The 27,028-nt window shown below is 38.6% G+C and overlaps 1 protein-coding gene and 1 pseudogene across 5 annotated transcripts in view; one reads left to right on the top strand and one right to left on the bottom strand.

Annotated features, from left to right (window-relative positions):
- The window catches only part of LOC109439516 (membrane cofactor protein), a 91,511-nt gene that overhangs the window by 33,243 nt on the left and 31,240 nt on the right, over window positions 1–27,028 (top strand). For all 5 annotated transcript variants that reach the window (XM_074322465.1, XM_074322467.1, XM_074322468.1 and 2 more), the window contains exons 2-4: window positions 20,450–20,638; window positions 20,965–21,058; window positions 26,890–26,975. In XM_074322465.1, coding sequence (XP_074178566.1) covers window positions 20,450–20,638; window positions 20,965–21,058; window positions 26,890–26,975 — 369 coding nt within the window. The remainder of the gene's footprint in view (window positions 1–20,449; window positions 20,639–20,964; window positions 21,059–26,889; window positions 26,976–27,028) is intronic.
- Window positions 6,318–15,008, bottom strand: LOC109439829 (large ribosomal subunit protein P1; annotated as a pseudogene).

The raw sequence follows: 27,028 nt of genomic DNA, 5'->3' as shown, positions 1-27,028 counted from the left end.
GGGGACACGGAGGAAGAGAAGGAGGAAAAAGATGAATGCTTAGCTCTTGAGTCTGAAATCCTTGACCTGAAAGCATAAACAATTTTTTATAAGTGGCATTTCCCTCTCCCTTGGGAATCACCCAAGCTTGATCAGAGAGAGGAAGACATGGAGGAATAGGGCCAGTACAGATAGGTATATGTTCAAAACCTAAGGCAGTGTGACCAGCGAGTATAAACTCTCGGCCTTCTTCATCAGGGAACTCTGGGCCTCTTTGATCCTCAGGTCCTGGAACCCAGGCGCTATCATTAATGTAAATTAAAGGAGGATCATCGTTCCCAGTCACAGGTGTTAACAATGGAGGATTAGGAACATAAGCCCAAGAGGTAAAATTATCAGCATAAACACTCATTGGAAGGCAACTCACAATGAAAAGAATAGCCAGCTTGGAAACCAATATGTGGACATCTGTTTTGGGGAATATTTTTTAATTAAATTTGTATTAGCCTCTCAGGATAACTTTTCAAGTTGCCTCCAACTAGGGAGTGTGGTAGTACTCAGGTCAGCAGCCTTAGTTGAGGATGAAGCAGCAGGCACCGGGGCAGGACGGCTACAGGCGTCGCGCTGTTTCGTATCAGGTGATGGAAGCGGAGTCACCACAGGCGGCTGCCGATGGGGCTGGCGTGGCATCTCGGGAGCTGGTGGCTGATAATGGGGTCCCATGAAGCGATGAAGCCAGCGGCACTGGTCCCTCTGTGGACTCACACTGGTGATCGGTAGTGATTTTGTCCCGCGAGTGATTATCACTCTGGACTGGGGTGCGAGGTCCACAGTATGGCTTGATGCACCGACTAGGCACCCACAAAGGATGTTCCTTTGGTCCTGGAGAGACACAAGCAAAACCTCGTCCCCATGTTAACAAAGTCCCTGACTGCCATTGATTAGTTTGAATATTCTTCCACCAAATGGGCACATCCTCCAAAGCCTTAGGACTATGGAGATTGTTAAAATGTCTTCTGCAGCTGTGCGCCCAAGGTGTGGCTCTGTATTACTGCTAGAGCCAGAAGAATTCAAAACATTTAAAGTAAACATGGCTTTGGCCAGTTGTACTTGTGGAGGACTGTCTCCCCCCTTTTGTTGTTGAAGTTGTTCTTTGAGAGTACAATTAGCACGTTCTACAATAGCTTGTCCTTGGGGATTATAAGGAATCCCTGTGGTATGATTAATTTTCCACTGTTCACAAAATTTTGTGAACTTGTTACTAGTGTAAGCTGGGCCATTGTCTGTTTTAATGGCTTGAGGGAGGCCCATAATGGAGAAGCAGATAAGTAAATGTCTGCAAGAGTGGCTAGAATTTTCTCCACTTTGAGCGGTGGCTGAGATGAAACCAGAGGCGGTATCAACAGTGACATGAACAAAAGATAAACGTCCAAAGGAAGGGACATGAGTTACATCCATTTGCCAAATAGCATTAGGAACTAGTCCTCGGGGATTAACCCCTTCAGGGCACTCTTGAGAAGCATTAAGAACTTGGCAGTTTGGGCAAGTTTGAACTATGTGTCTGGCCTGTTTATAAGTAATAGGAAAAGGAGCCGGAAAGCCAGCAGCATTTGTGTGGGTTAAAGAATGAAATTGCGTTGCCTCAGTAACTAGAACATTAGCAATTGAAGAATCAGCAACAGCATTGCCACGGGTCAGTGGTCCCAGTAGGGAGGTGTGGGCGCGTATATGAGTAATGAAAAATGGATGTTGTCAGTTTCTAACAACCTGTTGAAGCTGATTAAAAAGAAACTGAAGAGACGGGTTTGAGTTATTAAGACAGTAACGCCGTCTCAATATTTTGTACTGTGTGAACTACATAAGCTGAATCAGAGACAATATCTAAAGGTTCAGTATAATCTTGTAAGGCAGTCAGCACAGCAACTAACTCTGCTCTCTGTGCAGAGGTACAGTTAGTTTGAATGACTTGTTGATTTATTTCACTTACAATTGCGGCCCTGCCGTTACTAGACCCATCAGTAAAAACTGTCACAGCTTTTGAAATTGAATCTGGACTTAATCTTTTAGGGAGAATCCAACTGGTCTTTAGAAGGAATTGAAACAATTTACTTTTTGGATAGTGATTATCAATAATTCCAAAATACCACAAATAGCTATTTGCCAGATTTCAGAATGGGTATTTAAGTGTGTAATTTGTTGTTTTTTAAACGGAACTACTATATTGTTAGCTTCGATTCCGTTTAAATGAAGAACTCTGGTGTGAGCTCGTAAAACAAGCTCTGAAATTAATTCCAAATAAGTTGGGAGTGATTTGACAAAATTATTAGGTAGAAACTGCCACTCTACCAAGTCATTTTGTTGAATTATCACTGCTGTAGGTGAATGGGGAGTGGGGAAAATTAAAATTTGTAACGGTTAAGATGGATCTATGCTCTGAATCTGAGCTTTTTGAATTTTTTGTTCAACTAATTTTAGCTCTTTGTTGGCCTGAGGAGTCAGGGTACGGGGACTGTCTAATTGAGAAGGACCCCATAAGAGACCAAATAAATTACTGAGCCCATAGGTGGGGATTCCCAGAGTGGGACAAAGCCAATTAATATCTCCTAACAATTTTTGTAAATCATTTAATGTAGAGATTTGGTCTCTTCTGATTTGTACCTTTTGAGGCCTAATCGTTTGTCTGTCAACAATAGCTCCAAGATATTTTACAGGAGTCCTGGTTTGAATCTTATCAGGAGCAATACAGAGACCTGCCAACTCAAGTTGTTTCTGAAGCAACTTAAAACAATCTGCTAAAATCTCTGCAGTAGATGCAGCACAGAGAATGTCATCCATACAAAGAATGATGTAACAACCTGGAAATTCTTTTCTGACTGATGAAACAGCTCTGGCTACAAAAAACTGACAAATTGTGGGACTATTAAGCATTCCCTGAGGAAGCACTTTCCATTGATATCTTTTACTAGGCTCTCTATTATTTAGAGAGGGCACTGAGAATGCAAATCTAGGGCAGTCTTGAGGATGTAAAGGGATAGTATAAAAACAATCTTATAAATCTATTACGACTAAAGGCCAATTTTTGGGAATCACGGATGGTTGGGGGAGTCTAGGCTGTAACGGACCCATAGACTCAATCAAAGCATTAATTGTTCGTAAATCAGTGAGCATTCTCCATTTTCCTGATCTCTTTTTTATGACAAAAACAGGAGAATTCCAAGGGCTAGTTGAAGGTTCTATATGATCTTGTTTTAATTGAATTTGTACCAATTCAGTCAAAGCCTCTAATTTTTCTTTTGAAAGGGGCCACTGTTCAGTCCAGTGAGGCTTATCACTATTCCACTCAAGAGCCAATGGAGTTTTTAACTCCATGACAGTGGCCCCTAACAAAAAGGCTTATGATTTAGTGAATTAAATCCCAATCCTTCACATCCAGTCTGCAACGCAGGCTGAATAGGCTGAGTAAGTTCCTGATTAAACTTTCCTAAACCTTGTCCTGGTTGGAAGGAAACCCATCTGATTCATCATTTTTTGGCTCTGAGAGCTATATTGTCCTGGGGGTATCCAGATTTCTGTTCCCCATTGAGAAAGCAGATCTTGACCCCACAAACTGATTGGAATATCAGTGATGTAAGGCTGTAAAAATCTTCTCTGTCCTTTTGGCCGGAGGCAAGGAAGAATGCAGGTGCTCTGAAGCAGTCCTGCAGCCTCGCCTATCCCCACAACATTAGTGTTAGATGGTTGTACTTGCCAATTAGCCGGCCAATCTTGAGGATTTATTATAGAGATGTCTGCATCAGTGTGCATTAATCCTAAAATTTTTTTATTATGAATCTTAACTTGACAGACTGGGTGGATGCCAGAAATCTTTTCTGCCAGAAAAGCACCTGCTGATCCGGTACTTCCAAACCCTCCAGTTCTTTTTCGGGTTCCCCTCTCTTTAGGGGTATATAAGGAATTAAAAGAAGCTGAGCAACTCACTCTCCCTTTTTAGCAGACAAAGGGACTGAGGAGGACATAACAATTTGAATTTCTCCCTTGAAATCTGGGTCTATTATTCCAGTGTGGACTATAACTCCTTTTGATGTTAAGCTTGAGCGACCAAGGAGAAGTCCAACTGTATTTTGAGGGATTGGTCCAATTATTCCTGTGGGCACACGAAGGGGGGTTTCTCCTGGAAGCAGCAGTATATCTTGAGCTGTACAAACATCAACTGCAGCACTTCCCTCAGTGGCAGGGGTTAATTGTTGAACAGATAATTTTGAGGAGGAGGCACTGTCTGGTAATTTTGAGGTGCCGCCTGACTCACAAACGCCCCAGTTATTGTCTGGGCCTGGGGCTGGCCCCGCTTCCCGTTTCCCTGAAGCAGGGTCCCATCTTTATGATGTTTAGATTGGCATTCCGAGGCCCAATGGTTTCCTTTTTTACACCGAGGACAAACCCTGGGTTGTTTAGGACCCTGGGGAGGAGAAAGACTTTGTAGCTGAGGGCCGCTTTTTTTCTTAACTCTGCAATTCTTTTTAGTATGTCCTGGCTTGCCACAATTATGGCAGGTGCCAGAAAACTTGTCTCTTCTCTGAATTGCCCCTGTAATAGCACAAGCTAACATAGCAGCTTTATGGTCTTCTGTCCCCACTTCTTGACACAGCCTAAGATATCCCATAGCATCAGTTTTTCCTTTTTCTGTGCCAGTGGCACGTTTACAATCTTTGTTTGCATTTTCAAAAGCCATAATTTGTAAAATGATATCTGCAGCAGCAGGATTAGTGATTTGTTTATTAATGGCTTCTTGCAAATGGGCAAGGAAATCTGAATAAGGTTCTTGTGGACCTTGTAAAATCTTTTGAAAAGAGGAGGGAGTTTTGCCCTCTATCTCAGTCTTTTCCATGCTGCTAGACAAATTTGTTTTAGTTGTCCAACAGCCAATTCTTCCATATCTAGCTGATCACGGGTTTCAGTCCAAAGTCTTTTTCCTAATAGCTGGTCAGCAGAAATATCTATATTACGAGCCTGATTTTGTCTCTCCTGTGTTTCTGCACCATCAATCCACCAGGTTTTAAATTGGAGGAACTGAGAAGGAGTCAGACAGGTCTTAGCTAAAGCACGCCAATCAGCGGGAATCATCCGATCGCCATCAGCAATACTTTTAACAAGGCCGACAGTATACGGAGAAGTGACTCCAAACTGCAAAACTGCTTGTTTTAGTTCTTTTAGCAATTTAAAGGGGAAAGGCTCATAAACCGCCTCATGGATCCCTTCAGGATGGTCTGCATTAGGGGCTTCAGCCTGTCCAAAGATCACTGGAAAATTGAGTGCATCTATGTCTCCTTCGAGTTTAGCTTGATGTAGGCCACGCTCTATAGCTGATAATGAAGAGCACGCACGCTTCTTAGTTGTCTGAGGGATAGTTTTACAGAGAAAGGGATTATTGTTTTGTCTAGCTGGTTTGGAAAGCCTCCGCATCTGTTTTAAACAGGAAGGTGGCGGAGGCGGCCAATGAGACGGAGGAGGGGGACAATCGTCCTCAAAACATTCCTCTGAATCTGGATATAGAATTTTAGGAATGACAGTGGACGCCGTCTCAGACCCCTCATCATCATCTCGACCCTCTTTTGTTTTTTCAAACTGGTCTATGTCATCTTTTTCTCTCTCCTCTTCTGAGTCTGTTTGGAGCGGTTCCAAAACCGAGTGGATTAGCTGGAACGTTTCCCAGATTGAACCGGGGAAAGACACTCCGTTAGAATGTACTTCACGGACACTTTGTCCTACGTCTTCCCACTTATCTATATCAAGTGTGGAAACCAGGAACAACGAGTCTCAATTACTTTGAGGAGTTCCTCTAATCTTTTTTCTGAGGTTCTGTGCTTTCCCTTCTTAAGAAGCTGCTGAAGCAGGCAGATATCAGGTCCGTACTTACTTTCCGCATTACCCATGTTAGTAATTAAGCAGAAAAGGAAAGAGAAGGACTTTCACTCCAATTCCACTCTGATGCTCGGCCGGCCATGCCTCTCTCGAAACCTTAGAACACGTCTTAGCTAAGGCGTGGTCGTATAACCCCCAACCCTGGTTGTTGAGATGCCGAATGGCCATTATGCCGTATGACGCCTTATGGAACCGCGGTTACGAGCCCAGGCAAACTCCCTAGTCCTAAAGGACCGTGGAGCTATAAGCATTCACTCACACAATCACACTCCTTCACACGAAAGTGTTCGTTGTTTCTTTTGAACTTCTTCGTTACCCTGGTTAAATGCTCCAAGTCCATAAACTACCTCCTTACCCCAGGCAGCTGCCCGGCGGATTCTCAGAGTCCCTTCACCGTGTCTGCAGATCCTTACGACTCGAAGTCATCCTTCCCTTCTCGGGCCCCACATTGGGTGCCAGATGTCGCGTCCAGCGCAATACGGGCAGTGAGGGTGCGAGAAGGGACGGTTTGGGTTAAGTTTTTAAGAAAGAAAGAAACAGAGACTTAATGCAGTTAAATCTCTCCGAAGGCCAGGGGTCTCTCAGTCTCAGAGGACTGGAGCCCAGAATAAGGCCGACTGAAGGTTTTTATTGATAGGTGTACAAAAACAAGAAAGTAACATTGTTTCTTACATGGTCTGTGAGACTGGTACATCATAACAGAAAAATGTTTATTCCAATCACCCTTTGTCTGTCAACAGCCGAAGGACAAGGTCCCATGATGTCTTAATTATGGTATGTACCTTCTCAGGGTCAAGTCTCTCATATTGTAACAGCTCCGTTGAGATAAGTGGAGAGAACTGACCTTTATTGTCCTCATGACTTCTCTCACAAACAGGTGCAAGGGAAAAGCCAGAGCCAGCAACAGCTTTTCCCAGGCAGGGGGAAGGGGAGGCAAGGCTCCTTCCCATATTTTTCTAAGGCAGCTCATTGGGGGTCCCCACTTGGTTCCGCCTGACTTAGGTTGTATCTCCCGTGAGATATCTTACCCGTCTTTGGCTGCAAACCATCTTTTGGGGACCAGACAGAGAGACATAAGGTGTAAACACAAGGATGGAACAGAGTCCCAGAAAGGCACAGTCTCACAGACTCTTCTTTCCTTAAGGAAAGACATGGGCGGACAGTTGGCTAGGCTGTTGTGTGACTACATACCATCATAAAATTGAGACTACAAAGTCAATTACCTGTCCTTTTAGGGCACCTTGAGCCCTTGTGTTTGACTTAGCAAAATGCAAATCTAAAGTAGGGTTGCTTTAATTTCTCCAGGTTTAGTAGAAGAACATATTATGAGGACTAAATTGCAGACAGAGTGTGTTGGTATAAGCATGCACTTGCAGTATTAGTAATAGAACAAGGCTGTCTGGCTTGGATCTGTTACCTACTGGGTCCTGGATCTGTTACCTGCTGGGAATGTAGTGTTGGGCAAGTTACTTCACCTTGCTATGCTTCAGCTTGCTCATCTTAAAGGGGGGAAATAGTACTCAACTCATAGGATTATTAAGGTTAAGTTAGTTAAGAAGTACTTAAAATAATGGTTGGCATAGGTAGTGCTTAATGTTTGCTATTTCGAAAGTTATTAGTATCGTCACTGTTGTTGAAGAAAGAAGTACTGGGATCTTTCATTACCATTCGGTAGGAAAAAACATAACTGACAGTATTTGGAGTTCACCTTTGATAATATTAAAAGACTGTTTCTAATAATAGCAGTAATGAAAAATGGGTTCACAGTAAACCAAGTATAAATATTTTGACATGAAAGAAATTTTAAAACCTGATAAAGGAAAATGTCTATGACTAAACTAATGAAAAAAATTGAAGACAAGCATAAAAACAGCAAAGAAAAAATTATGATTTACAGAAATCTCCAGAACAAGTTGGCTAAACAGTAAAGAATTTAATTTTGATGTAAGTATATAGAACTGATAGCAGTGCTCATTCAGCTCTGACACTAGGTACTAGAAATGCAGTGATGAATGTGACCTGGTCCTCAAAAAGGGGACAGTCTCCTAGGGAGTATAAACAATAAGCAATTATAATATGAAAAGTGCTATAAAGGAGAAAATTAGGATGGCCTGAGGACACTTAACCCAATACATGTGTTTTGAGTGAGAGTTGTCAAGAGTTTCAAGGAGGAAGTGATATTTAGACGAAGCTGAAGGATGAGTGGGTGGGAAAAATGGCAAGGTCTCTGGTCAAAGCTGAAATAAAATGATATATGGAGGCCTAGATTGCTAAAGTAATTTAAGTAATGTAATGGTCACTACCAGGAATTCAATATGGCTTGAGAATAGAGTGCAAGAGTGAGCAGCATTCCGATAGTCACAGATTTTAAGTTGGTTAACCATGTTAAGGAGACTTAGACATTATCTTGAGGGCATGGGAAGCCATTGAAAGGTAATTGACTAGGGAGAGCTTGGTCACTGTGTCATATCAATATTCCTCTAGTAGCAATTTGCAAAGTGAATGATAGTGACATAAACATCATGAATGACAGAGTGAGAAGACGCCATTGTTTCTCCCCTTAAATTTATAGTAAATCTGACAATTGTAACTCAACAAAAGATCTCCTGCTCAAAACACAAACATGTCTGAAAGATCCATGCACTGGGACATCTAAAGTGGAAATATTGGAAAAGTATGAGAGGCAGGATGGGGGGAAGGATGGTTGGTGGCCACAGATGCAGTTCGGCACCCACTGGAGCTCCAGTGAATGCAGTAGTGAGGGGTAAGTCGGGCTGAACCGCTCACTATGGCGTGGAGCATAGGAGGGTCAGAAGCAGTTTCCCTCCGGTAAAAGGCATCTCCTTTCCTCCTTCCCTAACGTGGCACAGCTGGGTAGAGGTGGCTAGAAAGCTGGAAACAATACAGTGGTGCCAACTGCCATTATAGGAAGAGGAGAAACCTGCCATATGAACTTGCAACTCCTCTGCCCCACACACCCCTGCAGAGCCTGGTGAAGCCAAAATCACATCAGAAATAGGACGTAGCTCTGGGAACTCACAAAACTGGTTCTCCACCACCTACCACATTTCCCACCACAGTTGTGATGCCCCATAAATGACACGAGCTGGTCACAGAAGGGATACCCAACATCCCAGTGGGAATGCAGCATTTTTCTTTTCTTTCTGTTTCTTCCCCCAGAGTTCAGCTTTTTATTCAAAATATTACAAAAGAGGTTTAGTCAAAAAGACCAAAGCCCGTGTGATCATCAGACTCCTCAGATTCTTCTTTCTTTGCTTCCACTTTCTTCTCCTCGGCTGCGCTGCAGTAGTGGAGGGGGCAGGACCTCCTGCTGGTGCAGGTCCACCAGCTGCTGGGGCAGGTCCACCAGCCTACATTGCAGATGAGGCCCCCGATGTTGACATTGGCCAGCGCCTTTGCAAACAAGCTTGGCCAGAAAGGTTCAACATTCACACCAGCTGCTTTAATGAGGACATTGATCTTATCCTGCGTGACTGTCACCTCATTGTGCAGTGCAGGATGAGGGCCGAGTCGATGATGGAGAGCTCTGAGAGAAGGCCATGGTGCAGGCCAGTGCTGGGCAAGCGCTGCCAGGCTGGTGCAGTGCTAGTCGCCGGATGAAGTGAGGGCCCCGCCCCAACGCGGCCTCAGCTTCCGTGGAAGTATCGAGCACCTTACCGACTGCTGAAGAAAGGGCACGCAGGATTTTTCTTAATGGAAGCTATGCCTCTCCACCCTTAACCTATAGGCACAAATGGTGCCTGTTCAGAGAAAAGAAAAATTTGCGCTATAGCACCATCTACTGGAAAACAAAAGAAACTACCCTACCCATTAACTTTCTGAATTGTTAGGAGCAAAACAATATGTAAACAAGAAAAAAAATCACTACCTCAAATGCACAGGGAAACAATCCATCAAGTACTATGATAAACCAAGGTAACTCGAAGCCCAGAAAGAGAATAAAAAGTCTTCATTAACCAAATCTCAAAGTCATGGAAGACTGTGATTTAAATGGGAGAGAATTTAAGATTGCAGTTATGAAGAAACTCAATGATATACAAGAAAACTAACAAGGGCAATTTAATGAATTCAGGAATAAAATTAATGAACAAAAGAGGTACTTTACCAAAGATATTGAAACTATTTTAAAAAACAACCACATAAACAAACAGAAATTCTAGAACTAAGAGAATTGATAAATGAGATGAGGAATGAATTAGAGACCATTTGAAATAGATCAGTCTAAATTCAATGCAGTCCCTATCAAAATACCAATGACTTTCTTCTCAGAGAACAAATAATCCTAAAATTGATATGGAACCACAAAAAGACCCCACATAGCCAAAGCAGTCTTGAGAAAGAAGAACAAAGTTGGAGTTATCACGCTCCCTGATTTCAAACTGCACTACAAAACTAATAATCAAAACAGTATGGTACAGGCACAAAAGTAGACACATTTATCAATGGAACAGAATAAAAACTCCAGAAATAAACCCTCGCTTATATGGTCAGATAAGCTATGAAAAAGGACACAAGAATATACAATTGAGAAATGACAGTCTCTTCAACAAATGATGTTGGGAAAACTGGACAGATAGATGTGAAAAAATGAAACAGGACCACTCTTTTAAACCACATACAAAAATAAATTCAAAATGGACTGAAGACTTAAATGTTTAAGGCCTGAAACCATAAACCTCCTAGAAGAAAGCACAGGTAGGAAATTATTTAATATTAGTCTGAGTAATATCTTTTTGAATATGTTTCCTTAAGCAAGGGAAACAAAAGCAAAAGTAAACAAATGGGACTTAATCAAATTAAAAACCTCTGCACAGCAAAGGAAAACTTCAACAAAACAAGAAGACAACTTACTAAATGGGAAAATATATTTGCAAATGATATATCTGATAAGGGGTTGATATCCAAAAAAATATAACACAATAATAAATAATCCAATCAAAAAACAGAAAGAGGACATGAAAAGTCATTTCTCCAAGAAGACATGTAGATGGCCATGAAAAGATGTTCAATATTCCAAATCATCAGGAAAATGCAACTGAAAACCACAATAAGATACCACATTATACCAATTAAAATGGCTATTTTCAAAAAGTCAACAAATAACGTGTTAGCGCAGATGTGAAGAAAATGGAACCCTTGAGCACTGCTGGTGGGACTGCAAATTGGTGCAACCACTATAGAAAACGGTACGGAGATTCCTCCAGAAACTAAAAAGAGATCTGCAATACCATCCAGCAATTTCATTTCTTGTGTATTTATCTGAAGAAAATGAAAACACTAATTCGAAAAAGATCTATGAACCCATATATCCATTGTAGCATGACTTGCAGTAGACAGGAGATGAAAGCAAACTAGGTATCCATCGATAGATGAAGGGTAAAGAATATATATTCCACAAAGGAATATATCTTCCACAATTTCTCTCTCTCTCTCTCTCTCTCTCTCTCTCTCTCTCTCTCTCTCTCTCACACACACACACACACACACACACACACACACACGGTGTGACAATTAAGTTCACGAACTTGCTGCAACGATGTTGCTAACCTTTTTTGATATCAGCGGGATTATTTATTATGAATTTGTACCAAATGGACACACAATTCACCAAGTTTACTATTTGGAAGTGCTGAAAAGGCTGTGTTAAAAAGCTAGACAAAAATGACCTGAACTTTTCACCAACAATTCATGGCTCTTGCATCACGACAATGCACCAGCTCACATGGCACTGTCTGTGAGGGAGTTTTTAGCCAGTAAACAAATAAGTGTATTGGAACACCCTCCCTACTCACCTGATCTGGCTCCCAATGACTTCTTTGTTTACCCAAAGACAAAGGAAATATTGAAAGGAAGATATTTTAATGACATTCAGGACATCAAGGGAAATAAGATGACACCTCTGATGCCCATTCCAGAAAAAGAGTTCAAAAATTGCTTTGAACAGAGGACTAGGCGCTGGCATCCATGCATAGCTTCCCAAGGGGAGTACTTCAAAGGTGATTGTAGTGATATTCAGCAGTGAGGTATGGAGCACTCTTTTTAGGTTGAGTTTCTGAACCTAATTGTCAGACCTCATATACCAATAACAAAAGATGAATACAAGTCACGTTTGACTTCTTCAATTACAAGAGGTGCTCAAAGTGGTTACCATCAGCGTTCCGACACTTACGATTACAGCGAACCACTGCTTTAGCATAGATAACATCTCTTAAAATGTGTATACGTGTTTTTGGCACCTGCGGGATAGATACAAGTCTGACAATTAAGTTCGTGAACTCATCCAAGAAAAGTGCTCCATACCTCACTGCTGAATATCACTACAGTCACCTTTGAAATACTCCCCTTGGGAAGCTATGCACCAATGCCAGCACCTAGTCCACCCTTCAAAGCAATTTTTCAACTCTTTTTCTGGAATGGGCATTAGAGGTGTCATCGTATTTCCCTTGATGTCCTGAATGTCATTAAAATATCTTCCTTTCAATATTTCCTTTATCTTTGGGTAAAAAAGGAAGTCATTGGGGGCCAGGTCAGGTGAGTAGGGAGGGTGTTCCAATACAGTTATTTGTTGACTTGCTAAAAACTCCCTCACAGACAGTGCCGTGTGAGATGGTACATTGTCATGATGGAAGAGGCATGAATTGTTGATGAAAAGTTGAGGTTGTCTAACTTTTTCACATAGCCATTTCAGCACTTCCAAATAGTAAACTTGGTGAACTGTTTGTCTAGTTGGTACAAATTCATAATGAATAATCCCTCTGATATTAAAAAAGGTTAGCAACATTTTTGAAACAGGTTTGCAAACTTAATTTTCAGACCTGGTGTATATTTCATTATCTTTTCATTGCAGTGTAATATTATGCCTCAATGAAAAGAGAATGAAATCTTGCCATTTGCGACAACATGGATGGACCTAGAAGGTATTATTCATGTGAAATAAGTAAGAACAAGAAAGACAAATACCATATGATTTCAGTAGTATGTGGAATCTAAAACAAACAAACAAAACAAAACAAAAACAGCCTCATAGAAACAGAGAATAAAGGGATGATTGTCAGAGGGGAGGTGGATGGAGGATGAGTGAAAAAGGTGAAGGGAAATGCAGTCAATAATATTTTGATAAGTTTTCACAGTGACAGATGATTACCAGAATTAGTAGGGTGATCACATTGTAAGGTATAAAAATATCAAGTCACTACATTATAAACCTGAAATTAATACAATATTGTATACCAAAATATTTAAATTAAAAAAAAAGAATTAGAAAACCTACATAGACCAATCACTAGTATGCAAATTGAAATAGTTATCAAAAAAACCTCCCCTATAACAAAAGTCCAGGACCAGATGGCTTCACTGGTGAATCATGCCAATCTTTCAAAGAAGATTTAATAGCAATCCTTCTCAAACTCCTCCAAAAAATTGAAGAGGAGGGAACACTTGCTAACTCATTTTATGAGGCCAACTTTACCCTGATATTAAAGCCAGGTAAGGACAACACAAAAAAAGAAAATTACAGGCCAATATCTCTGATGAACATAGATGCAAAAATCCTAGACAAAATACTCGCAAATCAAATACAACAGTACATTAAAAGGATCATACATCACGATCAAGTAGGGTTCAGTCTAGGAATGCAAGAATGGTTCAACATCAACAAATCAATTAATGTGATGCACCACATTAACAAAACAAAAGATAAAAATCTTATGATCATGTCAATAGATGCAAAAAAAGCATTTGACAAGATACAACATCCATTTATAATTAAACCACTAAAAAAATGGGTGTTTTAATTATAAATGGATGTTGTATCTTGTCAAATGTACAACATCCTTCTTCATAAAATATGTAGAAGAAAACTACCTCAAGTTAATAAAGGTCATATATAGCAAATACTCAGCTAACATCATACTCAATAGTGAAAAACTGGTAGCTTCCCCTCTAAGATCAGGAACAAGATTAGGACACCCATTCTCACTACTGTTATTCAATATAGTACTAGTAGTTCTACCCAGAGCAATTAGGCAAGTAAAAGAACTAAAAGGCATCCAAATTGGAATTGAGGAAGTGACACTGTCATAGTCACATATGACAAGATTCTATATATAGAAAACACTAAGGACTCCACCAAAAGATGATTAGAAAAAATAAACAAATACAGTAAAGTTGCAGGATACCAAATCAATATGCAAAAATCCACTGTGTTCCTATATACTAACAACATCAGAAAGACAAGCGAAGATAACAATCCCATTTGCAACTGCAAGAGCAGAATAAAATAACCAGAAATAAACTTAACAAAAAAGTTGAAGGACCTGTACACTGAAAGCCACAAGACATTGTTGAAAGAAATTGAAGAAGACACAAGATATGGGAAGATATTCCATGTTCATGCATTGGAAGAATTAACATTGTTAAAATGACCATAGACCTAAAACAGCATACATATTTAATGCAATCCACATAAAAATCTCAATAGCATTTTCAAAGAAATAGAACCCAAAAAAATCATCAAATATATGTGGAACCACAAAAGACCCCAAATAGAAAAAGCAATCCTGAGAAAAAAGAAAAAAGGCAGAGGTATCACACTCCCTGACTTCAAACTATCCTACAAATGTACAGTAATCAAAACAGTATGGTAGTAGCAGGAAAACAGACACACAGACCAATGGAACAGACTTGAGAGAAAAGAAATAAACACATACATATGAGTATATCTCACATATGAATGAAATCATACAGTTCTTGTCCTTTTCTGACTAATTTCCTTAGCATTGTCCTCTCTATATCTATCCATGTTATTACAAATGGCAACATTTCTTTTTGTTTTTAAGGCTTGAGTAGTATTCCAGTATATAAGGTGTGATCACAGAATATGGTGAATGGTTAAATTTTAAAATATTATTATAGTAAAAGACACATTGCCATTAATTCTACTCAAAATACTCCCCCTGACTTTCAACACACTTATCCCATAATTCTTGCCATTTTCTGAAGCATTTCTGGAAATCCTCTTTTGTGAGTGTCTTTACTTCATCCTTCATCATGACAATGATGAAATCCACATTCAAATCTCTGTCACACATCGCTTCAGGTACAGCAATTTCTGTCAAATAAAAACATTATGGTGTGTTCTCATGGACTTTATTCACTGGATCTGGCACTATGCGTCTTCTGGCCCTTCCCCAAAGTCAAAATGACTATGAAAAGTAAACGTTGTGAATCGATTCAGGACATCGAGGCAGCCACGACAACGCAACTAAAGACACTCACTAAAGAGGACTTCCAGAACTGCTTCAGAAAGTGACAAGAATGATATGACAAGTGTGTTTGAAGTGAGGAAGAGTCTTTTGAGGGGGATTAATGGCAATGTGTCTTTTACTGTAATACATTTTTTTATTTAAGCGTTTACCTTTTTTTATCACACCTTGTAAAACAAAAGCAACAAATGAACAAACAAAGCAAACACACACTCAAAAAAAACCTCACAGATACAGACAAGACAACAGAATTGTGATTATCAAAAGGGAAGGGAGTGGGAGCTGAGAATGAAGAGGGCAAAGGGAATCAAATTATGGTGAGAGAAGGAAACTAAACTTCAGGTTGTGAGCACATAATAGGGGATACAGATGTTCTGTTATCAAGTCGTACACCTAAAATTTATATATTGTTATTAACCAATGTTACCTCAATAAATTTCATTTAAAAAGACATAATTTTTGTTATTTGATAGAAATATATACAGAGGGTGCCAAAAAATGTATACAAATTTTAAGAAAGGGAAAAAATGTATAAAATTGCAATATTCAATATATACCAATAACAAAAAATGAATACAAGTCATGTGTATACATTCTTTTGGCACCCCTTATATATATGCAGTGTGTGTGTACACACACACACATATATACACACATTAACAAAAAGTAATGCATACTCATGAAAATTTTTAAAAATTCACAGAAATATAAAAAAGTCCTCTGTTTTCACCATAGTTAATCTCTTGGTATATTCCTCAGCAGAATTTCATCCCCATAGTCGTCAATTGAAAAAAGTTTTAAATCCAGTTTGTAAAATATTACTTGTAATTGAACTTTTAAAGAGCCATTGTTTTCTGAGAATTGCATATGATAGGTTTCATGGTTAAATTTTCATGAGGAAATTTTAATGGTCTAGTGAATTCCTTATTATTGGCTGCAGGAGCTTGGAAAAATAGGATGGGAACCTGTTAGAAAACTGCATTGTGTCCTTACAAACTGAGCTTAATACTAGTTTTTCAAGATAGGAACTTATAGGGTGCATTGAATGATTTAACGGAAACTGTCTTCAACCGTGATTTTACAGATGGTGTGTTGGAGAAAGAAAGACTGATAACTATGTGTGATCTTCACATACCAATTTATTTTATCAGTTTAATAAAAATGAGGGCAAAAGGATAGCCAATTCAGAAAGGGAGATCTGGTAGAATTTTGTTGCACTCCTTCCTCCCCACAAATACCCAAACTACCTAGATGGTGACAGTAGCTTAATTGTGAAATCTTCGTATCAGCAGCCAGCCTTGCTTTGTGGCTTGGCCTCTTAAGTCACTTCCAAGTACAGACCAGGTGATCACCATCTGTGGATTGTTTTTCGTCTCTTGCTGTGTGGCTCTGAGTGGGCATGAGCTGCAGCCTGAACTTGACCTGCAGCGGGTCCCCTCCCAGTGGCCCAGGGGCTGGTGCTCCTAGCGGCCAGCTTCAAAACGAACTGGAGCATCACCCAGCTGCCTCCCAAGGATGACACACCGAAGGGGCAGATTGAGCAGGCACCAGAGCCCTGCTGGGGCAGATCTTGCTCTGTACAGTCAGCCCCTGCACCACAACTTCTCCACTGTAGTCAAGACCAGTCCTCACAACCAATGAGCCCAAGGATCAATCCCTCCCATTGATGTGTAAAAGCAAGCAGAGCTCAACTATAAGAGGAGGGCACACACAACCCACACAAGGGAAACACCTGAATGCATGGCTCAAGTGACCAGGAAGATGGTGCCACTGAGCCCCACAGCACACCAACTGTATAAGGCCACTCTACCAAGACCGGGAGACAAAGCAGCCCTACCTAATACATAGAAACAAACACAGGGAGGCAGCCAAAATGGGGAGACAAAGAAATGCCCCAAACAAAAGAACAGATCAGAGCTCCAGAAAAAGAACTAAGCAAAACAGAGACAAGTGATCTACCAGACACAGAGTTTCAAACACTGGTTATAAGGATACTCAATGATATCAGGGAGAACTTCAACAAAGAGATAGGAAATATAAAATAGAGACAGAAAACATAATTAAGAACCAGTCAGAAATAAAGAACACATTACAGGTAATCAACAGTAGATTACATGAAGCAGAGTATCAAATCAGTGATGTAGAAGATAAGGTAGCAGAAAACACCCAATCAGAACAGCAAAAAGAAAAAAAAAGATTAAAAACCAGAGGAGTATTTAAGGGGCCTCTGGGACAACATCAAGCGTACCAACATTCACATTATAGGAGTGCCAGAAGGAGAAGAGAGAGAGCAAAGAATTGAAAACTTATTTGAAGAAATAATGACAGAGAACTTCCCTAACCTGGCAAAAGAATTAGGGAAATAGATATACAAGCCCAGGAAACACGGAGAGTCCCAAACTAGATGACCCCAAAGAGACCCACCACCAAGAAACATCATAATTAAAATGCCAAAGGATAAAGACAAAGAGAGAATCTTAAAAGCAGCAAGAGAAAAGCAGTTAGTTACCTACAAAGGAGCGCCCATAAGACTGTCAGCTGATTTCTCAACAGAAACTTTGTAAGCCAAAGGGATTGGCAGGAAATATTCAAAGTGATGAAAAGCAAGGACCTACAACCAAGATTATGCTACCCAGCAAAGCTGTCATTTAGAATCCTACGACAGATAAAGAGCTTCCCAGACAAGAAAAAAGCTAATGAAACAACCACCAAACCAGTATAACAAGGAATCTTAGAGGGACTTCTTTAAGATGAAAATAAAATAAAAATATGAATAATAAGATGGCAATTACATACCTATCAACAATTACTTTAATGTAAATGGATTATGTGTTCCAATCAAAAGATGGGGATGCTGAATGGAGAAGAAAACAAGACTCTTACATATACTGCTTACAAGAGACTCACTTCAGATCAAAAGACCCAAACTGAAAGTAAAGAGATGAAAAAGATATTTCATGAAAATGGAAACAAACAAACAAAAAAGATGGGGTAGCAATAATTATATCAGGCAAAATAGACTTTAAAACAAAGACCATAACAAGAGACAAAGAAGACTTAGTAATCCCACTTCTTGATGTTTATCTGAACAAACCCAAAATGCTACTTCAAGGGGACATGCTCATCCATATGTTAATTGCAGTCTTATTTACAATAGCTAAGATATAAAGGCAACCTGGGTGGCTTTGAATGGATGAATGGATAAAGAAGAGGTGGTACATATATACAATGGAATATTACTCAGCCGTAAAATAAAGAATGAAATCTTACCATCTGCAACAACATGAATGGACCTAGAGGGTATTGTGCTGAGTGTAGTAAGTCAGACAGCAAAAGATAAATGTCATATGATTTCACTTATACGTAGAATCTAAAGAACAAAATAAACAAGTGAAACAGAAACAAACTCATGGATACAGAGAACATTTTGGTGGTTGGCAGATGAGAGGGGATTTGGGGGTAAGTGAAAAAAGAAAGGGATTAAGAAGTACAAATTAGATGTTACACAGTAGTCATGGCCATGTAGGGTCTGGCATAAGGAATATAGTCAATAATATTGAATAACTGTGTAAGATGTCAGATGGATAGTAGATCTATTGGGGGATAAATGAGAGGGGGGTTGGGACAGGGTTAAAAAGGTGAAGGGATTAAAAAATACAAATTGGTAATTAAAATATAGTTATAGGGATGTAAATTATAGGGAATATAATCAATAATATGATAATAACTATGTATAGTGCCAGGTGGGTACTAGTCGGGGGATCACTTCCTAGGTTGTGTAGATGTCTGACCATTGTGTTGTATACCTGAAACTAACATAAAATAATATTGAATGTGAACTCTAATTGAAAAATTAAAAAGTGCGGGGGAAGATAAAGAAGAATAAGAGAAATATAGTCAATAATATTGTGATAGCATGGTACAGTGCCAGATGGTTGCTGGACTTATCATGGTGATCACTTCTTTAACATAGGCAATATAACCAATAATGTGGTAATAACTCTGCATAATGCCAGGTAGGTACTGTTGAATAACCATGATTTACACCTGAAACTAATATAATATTTTACATTAGCTATATTTTAATAAAAATATTTTTTAAAATTTCCTTGTTTAGAGTTCTCTTAACCAGTCTCTCAGTCTGATGTAAGAAGGGAAAGATTCATTAGGGATCAAAATAGACCTATGTCCTTTCTTCTTAGGTCCTTACCCTCACAGAAGCCTCTGCATTCTTTTGCCCTTTAGTTTATTTGATTTGTCTCCATCGCATTATTTTACATAGTATTTCCAACAGATATGTGAGGTTTTTCAAGCCCACAATAATTTAAAGGAAGAGGAATTGCTAAAGTAGAAATGACACTATTCTAGGAAGAAAAACTACTACAAAAAAAAAAGAAAGCCCAGAAATAAAAACTTGTAAAAGTTTAACAGTATAGTAGCTTTACTGTAGGTATATGTTGGATATACAAAGCCCAAACAGCTAACTCAGGGAACTTCTGAGGTCATGCATGATACACTGACCAGTGAAGGAAGATTAAATTATTTTTAAAATAATGTTAGGGGTTGTAAAATTTGACACGTAAATTATATCTGTTCACTTATAAAATGCTCAGTTCACTGATATGAAACATATGAAATGAAGTCTTCTACTTTCAAATACTTTAACTCATATTTATTTTGGTCTATGAAATCCACAATGCTTACTTAATAGCCACCTCTCACCATACATAGCATTTCTTAAGCACCCACTGGGTACAGTGTGCACTGGAAAAGGAAGGCATGTGATCCCTGACTTCGAGGAACTTAACTCCTCAGAGGAGACTGAGCCTGAAGTGACAGGTCATCATCAGTTTGTGTTTCAAACTCTGGAAGAGTGATCTGGCCAGAGTGATATATCCTGCACAAGTCTTGTTAGGGGAGAGGTGAGTGTGAAAGGAATTTAGAAAAAAAAAGGGGAAGAACGCATACCTATGAATATACATATTTTTAAACCAAAAACATTACTGCTGTGTCTTCAATTTACTGTTGAGTGAATATTCACCTTATTCTCCAACAAACCAAAAGCTAATAGACTGTTATTTAAAGCAAGCACAGCACACCCTCCCCTACTATGATCACTTGGGTGAAAGCATGGAATGATCATTTAAAATCTTGCCAAGGACCTTTCCATTTTTTTCTGTACTACTTGCCCGCTGCCAGGCCACAGGCCCTGGCTGGTGAAAATGATCAAATACTTTATTTTCATGTTCTTATTCTCTTATGCACAGATGCCTGTGATGATCCACCGAGATTCCAATCTATGAAGCTCAAGGGTGCTTCTCAAGCCACTTACAATCCTGGGGACAAAGTAGAGTATGAGTGCCGCCCTGGATACATGCGTATTGTTCCTCTTCTTACCACCACTGCGGTTTGTCAGGCAGATAACACGTGGACACCTCTCCAGGAGGCTTGTACAAGTAAGGAAACAGAACTTTTTTAAAAAATTGCTCTAGAGATTTTTTCACATTTTGGGATGCATATTCTACTATTACAGTGATGGCTTTCTCATGTGAATGTAGATTTTAGGTAATAATGTATTTTTTCGGGCTTTCAAAATCTCCAGGGAATCTTTTTCTTGACAGTGGTACTCAGAGTAAATGTGAAACTTAAGTTTGGGCTTTTAATAGTTAAAGAAAGAAAATTATATTCCCATGAGTTCAATAGAGCAATGTAGAATTTTGATTTTCATTCAAACACATTTTGAAATTGGTATAAATCAATTAATTTCAAATTTTTCTTTCAGGAAAATCATGTCCACAGCTAGGAGACCCCCTAAATGGCCGTCTAAATGGAACTTTCTTGTTCGGTTCAAAGGTTCACTTTGTTTGTAATGAGGGGTAAGTAGAGAAAATAAGGTAAATGTTACTAGTTTGATTTTTTTGTTGTTTTGTCTACTTTTAGCATTCTCATAATGTAGATTTCATTTTGCTTTCCATGTGACAACTTGTACTTATAGCCAGTCAGTTCTTGGGCTTTTCATGGAGACTGAAAAGATGTGTAATTAATGCAAAGAAATTTCAATTGAAGGAAAGCAGAATTATCTAATACTTACTGTATGTAATAATAAGCATTAAGAACGTAGTAATCAAAGAATTTATCCTTAACAACAAAGTGCACCCTATGTAAAATGGCCGACTCTCAGAGCTGAAGCGGGGCTTACAGAAATGTGAGGTAGAATAGCTCACCAAAGATATTCTTATATCGAGATAACTCTACAAAGTGTGACCAGATCAAAATTGACCTGGTTAGCCTGGACCTTAATGTTGAACAAGATCTCTAAGTTGGAAAACCTTATTTTTGAGACTGCTACAAAGGAGTGAAGCATCTCAAAAGCACTTGATAGTGACTTTTGTTCTACAGGGTTCTTTTAATAGTACGTGTTCAGAATATTGGGCATTTATGACAAATGTGCATTTAGAGGGTGAATGTAGTACACTGCAGAAATGCAACGATTTTTTTTTTTAACTTTGTGTCTTGCTAATTGCTGAATTTATCAATTCTAACAGGGTGTGTGTGTGATCTTTAGGATTTTATACATGTAAGATCCTATTATATGATAAATTTTACTTCTTCCTAACTAATTTCATTACCTTTATTTGATTGATTGATTGATTGATTGATTGGTTGATTGCCTAATTGCTCTGGCTAGAACTTCCAGTACTTTGTTGATAGAAGTGGTGAAAGCACACATCCATGCATTGTTCCTCATCTTAGAGGAAAATCTTTCAGCTTTTTACCATTTCGTATGATGTTTTTGCGGGTTTTGTATATATAGTGTTTATTATCGTGAGGTAGTTTCCTTCTATTCCTAGTTTATGAAGTATGTTTAACATGAGAGAGTGTTAAATTTTGTCAAGTGCTTTTTCTGCATCAACGGAGATAATCATGTGTATTTTCCCTTTGTTCTATTGATGTTGCATATTACATTAACTAATTGTCATATGTTGAGTCATCCTTGCATTTCAGGAATAAATCCCACCTGGTCATGGTGAATAATACTTTTATCATGCTGCTCAATTCTCTTTGCCAGTATTTTGTTGAGTTTTACATCAAGGCTCATAAAGGATATGTGTCTGTAGTTTTCTCTTTTTTATGTAGTGTCTTTGTCCGGCTTTGGTATCACAGTAGTGTTGTTCTCATAGAGTGAGTTCAGAAGACTTCCACATCTTCAATTAAAAAAAAAAAAAAAGAGAAGAGAATATAGGTTTTAGTTTTAAAACATCACCAGGGACACCATAAGGTCCAAGGATTTTCTTTATTGGGAGAGTTTTCATTCCCTATTCGACCTCCTTACTAGTTATATGTCTGCTTAGACTTCTTATATCTGTGTGATTTAATCTTGGTAGGTTTTGTGTTTCTGGGAATTTTTCCATTTTATCTATGTCAGTTAATTTGTTGGCATAAAATTTTTCATAGTACTCTCTTATAGTATTATGTATTTCTGTAGACTCAATATTAATGTCCCCAGTTTCATTTCTGAATTTAGTAATTTGGGTCTTCTTTTTCAGTTATTAGTCCATCTAGGTAGGCAGAGGTTTGTCAATTTAGTTGATCTTTCTGAAAAACCAACTTTTGGTTTCATTGATTTTTTTTCCTATTGCTTTTCTCTTGTCTGTATTGTTTACCTTTACTCTTTATTATAGATTTCCTTGTGCTAGCATTGGGTTTAGTTCTTTTTCTAGTTCCTTAAGTTGTGAATTAGGTTGTTCATTTCAGGTGTTTTCTGTTGTAAGCTTTCATAGCTATAAATTCCCCCATTGGCACGTTTTTGTTGCATCGCCTACGTTTTAGAATATTATGTTTTCATTTTAATTCGTCTCAAAGTAATTTATAATTTCTCTCATGATTTCTTCTTTGATCCATTGGCTGTTTAAAAGTGTGTTGTTCCGTTTTCAAAGTAAGGTGAATTTTACAGTCTTCCTTTTGATATTGATTTGTTACTTCAGCCCATGTGGTCAGAGAATTTACTTTGCATGAAATCTATTTTTTTTGTCTATTGATTATTTCATATTAATTTGTGGCCTAATATAATTATTTTGTTATGTGATTAATTTATTAATAGCATTAATTTGTGATCTAAAATATGGTCTTCCCTGGAGATTGTCTCATGTGCACCTGAAAATGTGTATTTTGATGTTGGTCAGAGTGCTCTGTCTATGTCTGTGAGATCTAGTTTGTTTATAGTGTGGTTGAAGTCCTCTGTTTCCTTATTTATCTTGTGTCTAGTTGTTCTATCCATTATTGTGATGGGGTATTGAAGTCTCCAGCTACTATTGTAGGAAAGCCTGTTATGTAGAAATGGGTATTTCTCCCTTCAATTCATATATTTTCATGGTCTGTAGTTAGGTGCATAAATATTTATAATTGTATCTTTTTTGCAGTATTGAACCCTTATTAATATATAATGTCCTTTTTTGTTCTTGTAACCTTTTTTGATTTAAAGTCTATTTTGTATTAATTAGTGCAGCCACCTCTGCTCTCTTATGGTTACTATTTGCATGGAATATATTTTTCCATTTTTTCACTTTCTATTTTTTTGTCTTTCATGTGAGTCTCTTATAGACAGCGTAGAGTTGTATCATTTGGTTTTATCCATTCTGCCAATCTCTGTCTTTAGATAGGAGAGTATAATCATTTTATATTTAAATAAATTACTGACAAGAAGGACTGCTTTCTGTTATTATGCTATTAGTTTTCTGCATGCCTCATAGCTTTTTGCCCCTCCTTTCCTGTTCAGTTTATTTTTGTGGTGAAATGCTTAAATTCCTGTCTCATTTTCTTTTGCTTGTGGTTATCATGCGAATATATTTAAAATCCTACAGTTACCATGCTGCACTTTGAATTTATGCTAACTTAACTTCAGTAAATTACAAACACTGCTCCTTTACAGCTCTGTCCCCACCTTTTTAGATTGTTGATGTCATACTGGTCTCCACAGTAATAATTGTAATACTAGCTTCTACAGTAATGTGTTGATTTTCTTTTAAAGGATTAGTTTCTCACATAGAAAAGAAAAATTATAGGTACAAACCATTGTTACAATAATATAGCTTTGATTATTGCCCATGTATGTACCTTCAATGAAATGTTTATTTATCCATATGCCTTTGGGTTACTTTTTAGTGTCCTCCAATTTCATACTTTAGGACTCCCTTCAGCATGTTTTCATGTGAGGTTTAGTGGTAACAAACTGCCTCAGCTTTTATTTCTGGGAAAGTCTTAATATCTCCCTCACTTTTGAAGCATGGTTTTGCTGGATAGAGGATTTTTGGTTGACAATTTTTTTCTTTTAGCACTTTGAGTTTATCAGCTCAGTTTCTGGCCTACAGGTTTTTGATGAGAAATCTGCTCCGGATCTTATTTAGGATTCCTTGTACATGATGATTCATTTCTCTCTTGTGGCTTTCAAGGATCTCTCTGTCACTGGTTTTTAAAGTTCGATCATTCTGTTTCTTACTGTGGATCTCTTGAGTTAAACTTACTTGGAGTTTGTTGAGCTTTTGAACATTTATATTCATGTCTTTCATCAAATTTGGAAAGTTTGTGGCCATTACTTTAGAGTCTCTCTGCCCCTTTCCTCTCTGTCTTCTCTTTCTGAGAGTAAGACAGTACATATATTGGTCTACTTATTGGTGCACACAGGTACCACAGGCCCTTATGCTCTGTTCACTTTTCTTCAACATTTTTTCTTTCTGTTCCTTAGGCTTAATAATTTCCATTGTCCTTCCTTCAAATTCACTGATTCTTTCTTCTGCATGCTAAAAACTACTAATTTATCTAGTGAATTTTTCATTGAAGTTATTGTACTATTCAACTCCAAAATTTCATTTTGGTTTCTTTTTAGGTTTTCTATCTCCTAGTTGATATCTACACTGTGTTGACACGTTGTTTTCTTGACTTTCTAGTTTCTTCCTTTAGTTCTTTGAGCGTCTTTAAAACAGTTATTTTAAAGTCTTTGTGTATTGTATCTGGAATTAGGTCTTTTCCAGGGAGAATTTATGTTAATTTGTTTTCATTTGAATGGGCCATGCTTTCCTGTTTCTTTGTATGCCTTGTGATTCTTTTCTTTTTTGAACTGGACATTTAATGGGGTAACACTGGAAATCAGATTCTCCTTCCCAGGGCTTCTTATTTTCCAGGTTTTGGTGTGTTTTTTGTTGTTGTTGTTGTTGTACAGTCTGAGGATCAGCCTGATGTGTAAACTGAAGGTCTTCTCAGGTCTTTTCTGAGCCCTCCTCTGGGCATGCACAGTTCACTATCTGATTTTCCCCACATACGCAGTGTTTTTGAATGTCTTTGTTTCAGTGTCTGGCTTCATAAAGGGGAAACAGCAAAAAATGAAGTGGGGATGCAAAGGACACTGGACATTTCCCTACAGAAGTCACTTTAGTAGGCACAGAATGGTCTTCCTAGAGTGGAGGATATGTGACAGTAATGGTTACCCACGTCTTTATCTGCTTTTTTATGATCAAGAGCAGTGCACAGTGATAACACTACAGATCCCTGATATTTGTGAGGATTGGGTCCCATTTTTCCTCCCTGGCTGTTAATATGCTGCTCCAGAAACACATGACCTCCTAGGAATGGGGGTGGGTAGCTGCCATTATGCTAAGAGCTGAAGGTGACCAATATTAATGGAATTTCCCTATCCAAGTCTTTTCCTGGAACTTGCAAGCCTTCAGGGGATTCTAGACTTCCAAAATTGTTATATCAGACAGATTCTAGCACTGTAGGTTCTTGGTGCGTCCTACCCTGCCATCATCCCAGAATCCTCTACTAATACATTGTAATGTAGAATCAACGAGTGAGCCTGGAGGGGAAAGTCAGCTGGAAGCACGTACAGGCAATTTCACTGACGGTTTTTTACTTGATCAAGAAAAAATATCTGGCCTAAAGTTAGAACTTGTTAGGCACTTTGAGGAGTACCAACAGGTTAAGACATAGACTTTTCTCAAAAAGTAATAGCCCTATTGAGAATGACAATATATACAGAGAGGTGTCAAAGCAAAATAGTAAATGAGAAGTACCAAAGGAATAGACTTATTCATGGTCATTACATGAGAGTCCAGAAGGAAGGGAGAGATTTCGAGTAGGAGTTTTCCTGAGCTACTTCTAGGAAGATGTTGCGATCTGAAGAATATTTGTAAGAGCTGAAACTCGCCGAGCACTTACTGGGTGCCAGATGCTAACGCATGTAATCATTGAAACTAGCACACAAGACATATACTATTGTTCCCTTTTTAGTTGAGGAAACCAAGCAGGAGAAACAATGGCCAAGCTCAACTAACAAGTCACTTGTGGAGCTGGGACTCAAATATACGCAGGCAAACTCTAGGGCCTGATCTCTACTCAGTGGTCATCCTGATTGAGCAGAATGGAAGGAGCAAAGGCAGAGAAGTTAACGTGTGTGATTGCCAGAGATGGCGAACACCTGACTGACAGGCATGACAGATTTATACAGACATTTTGCTCTAGGTAGTGTGCTCGCAGCAGAAACTGTTTATTTCATTAAATTGCAGATTTAGTTCGTACTTTCATCATAGATTCTTTAAGAAACTCCTCCCTGAGACTACTGCAGTGCAAAAAGCCAACCGTATAAAAGTTTTCATTATTATGTGCATCATGTTAACTGGTAAAGAAAACAGTAATCTTTCCTTTTCTCATTTAGTTTTCGCTTAGTTGGACACGAAGTCCTACATTGTGAACTTGTTGGAAACAGTGTGGTTTGGGATAAGGATCCCCCACTGTGTGAAAGTAAGTATGTTCTCTCTTTAGAGTTTAGAGCAGCAGATGTCACACATTTTGGC

This window comes from Rhinolophus sinicus, linkage group LG17 (assembly GCF_036562045.2).
Source record: "Rhinolophus sinicus isolate RSC01 linkage group LG17, ASM3656204v1, whole genome shotgun sequence".
Classification (NCBI taxonomy): domain Eukaryota; kingdom Metazoa; phylum Chordata; class Mammalia; order Chiroptera; family Rhinolophidae; genus Rhinolophus; species Rhinolophus sinicus.
Note: the sequence above shows the minus strand (reverse complement) of the source record. Positions and strands in the feature narration are given on the sequence as shown.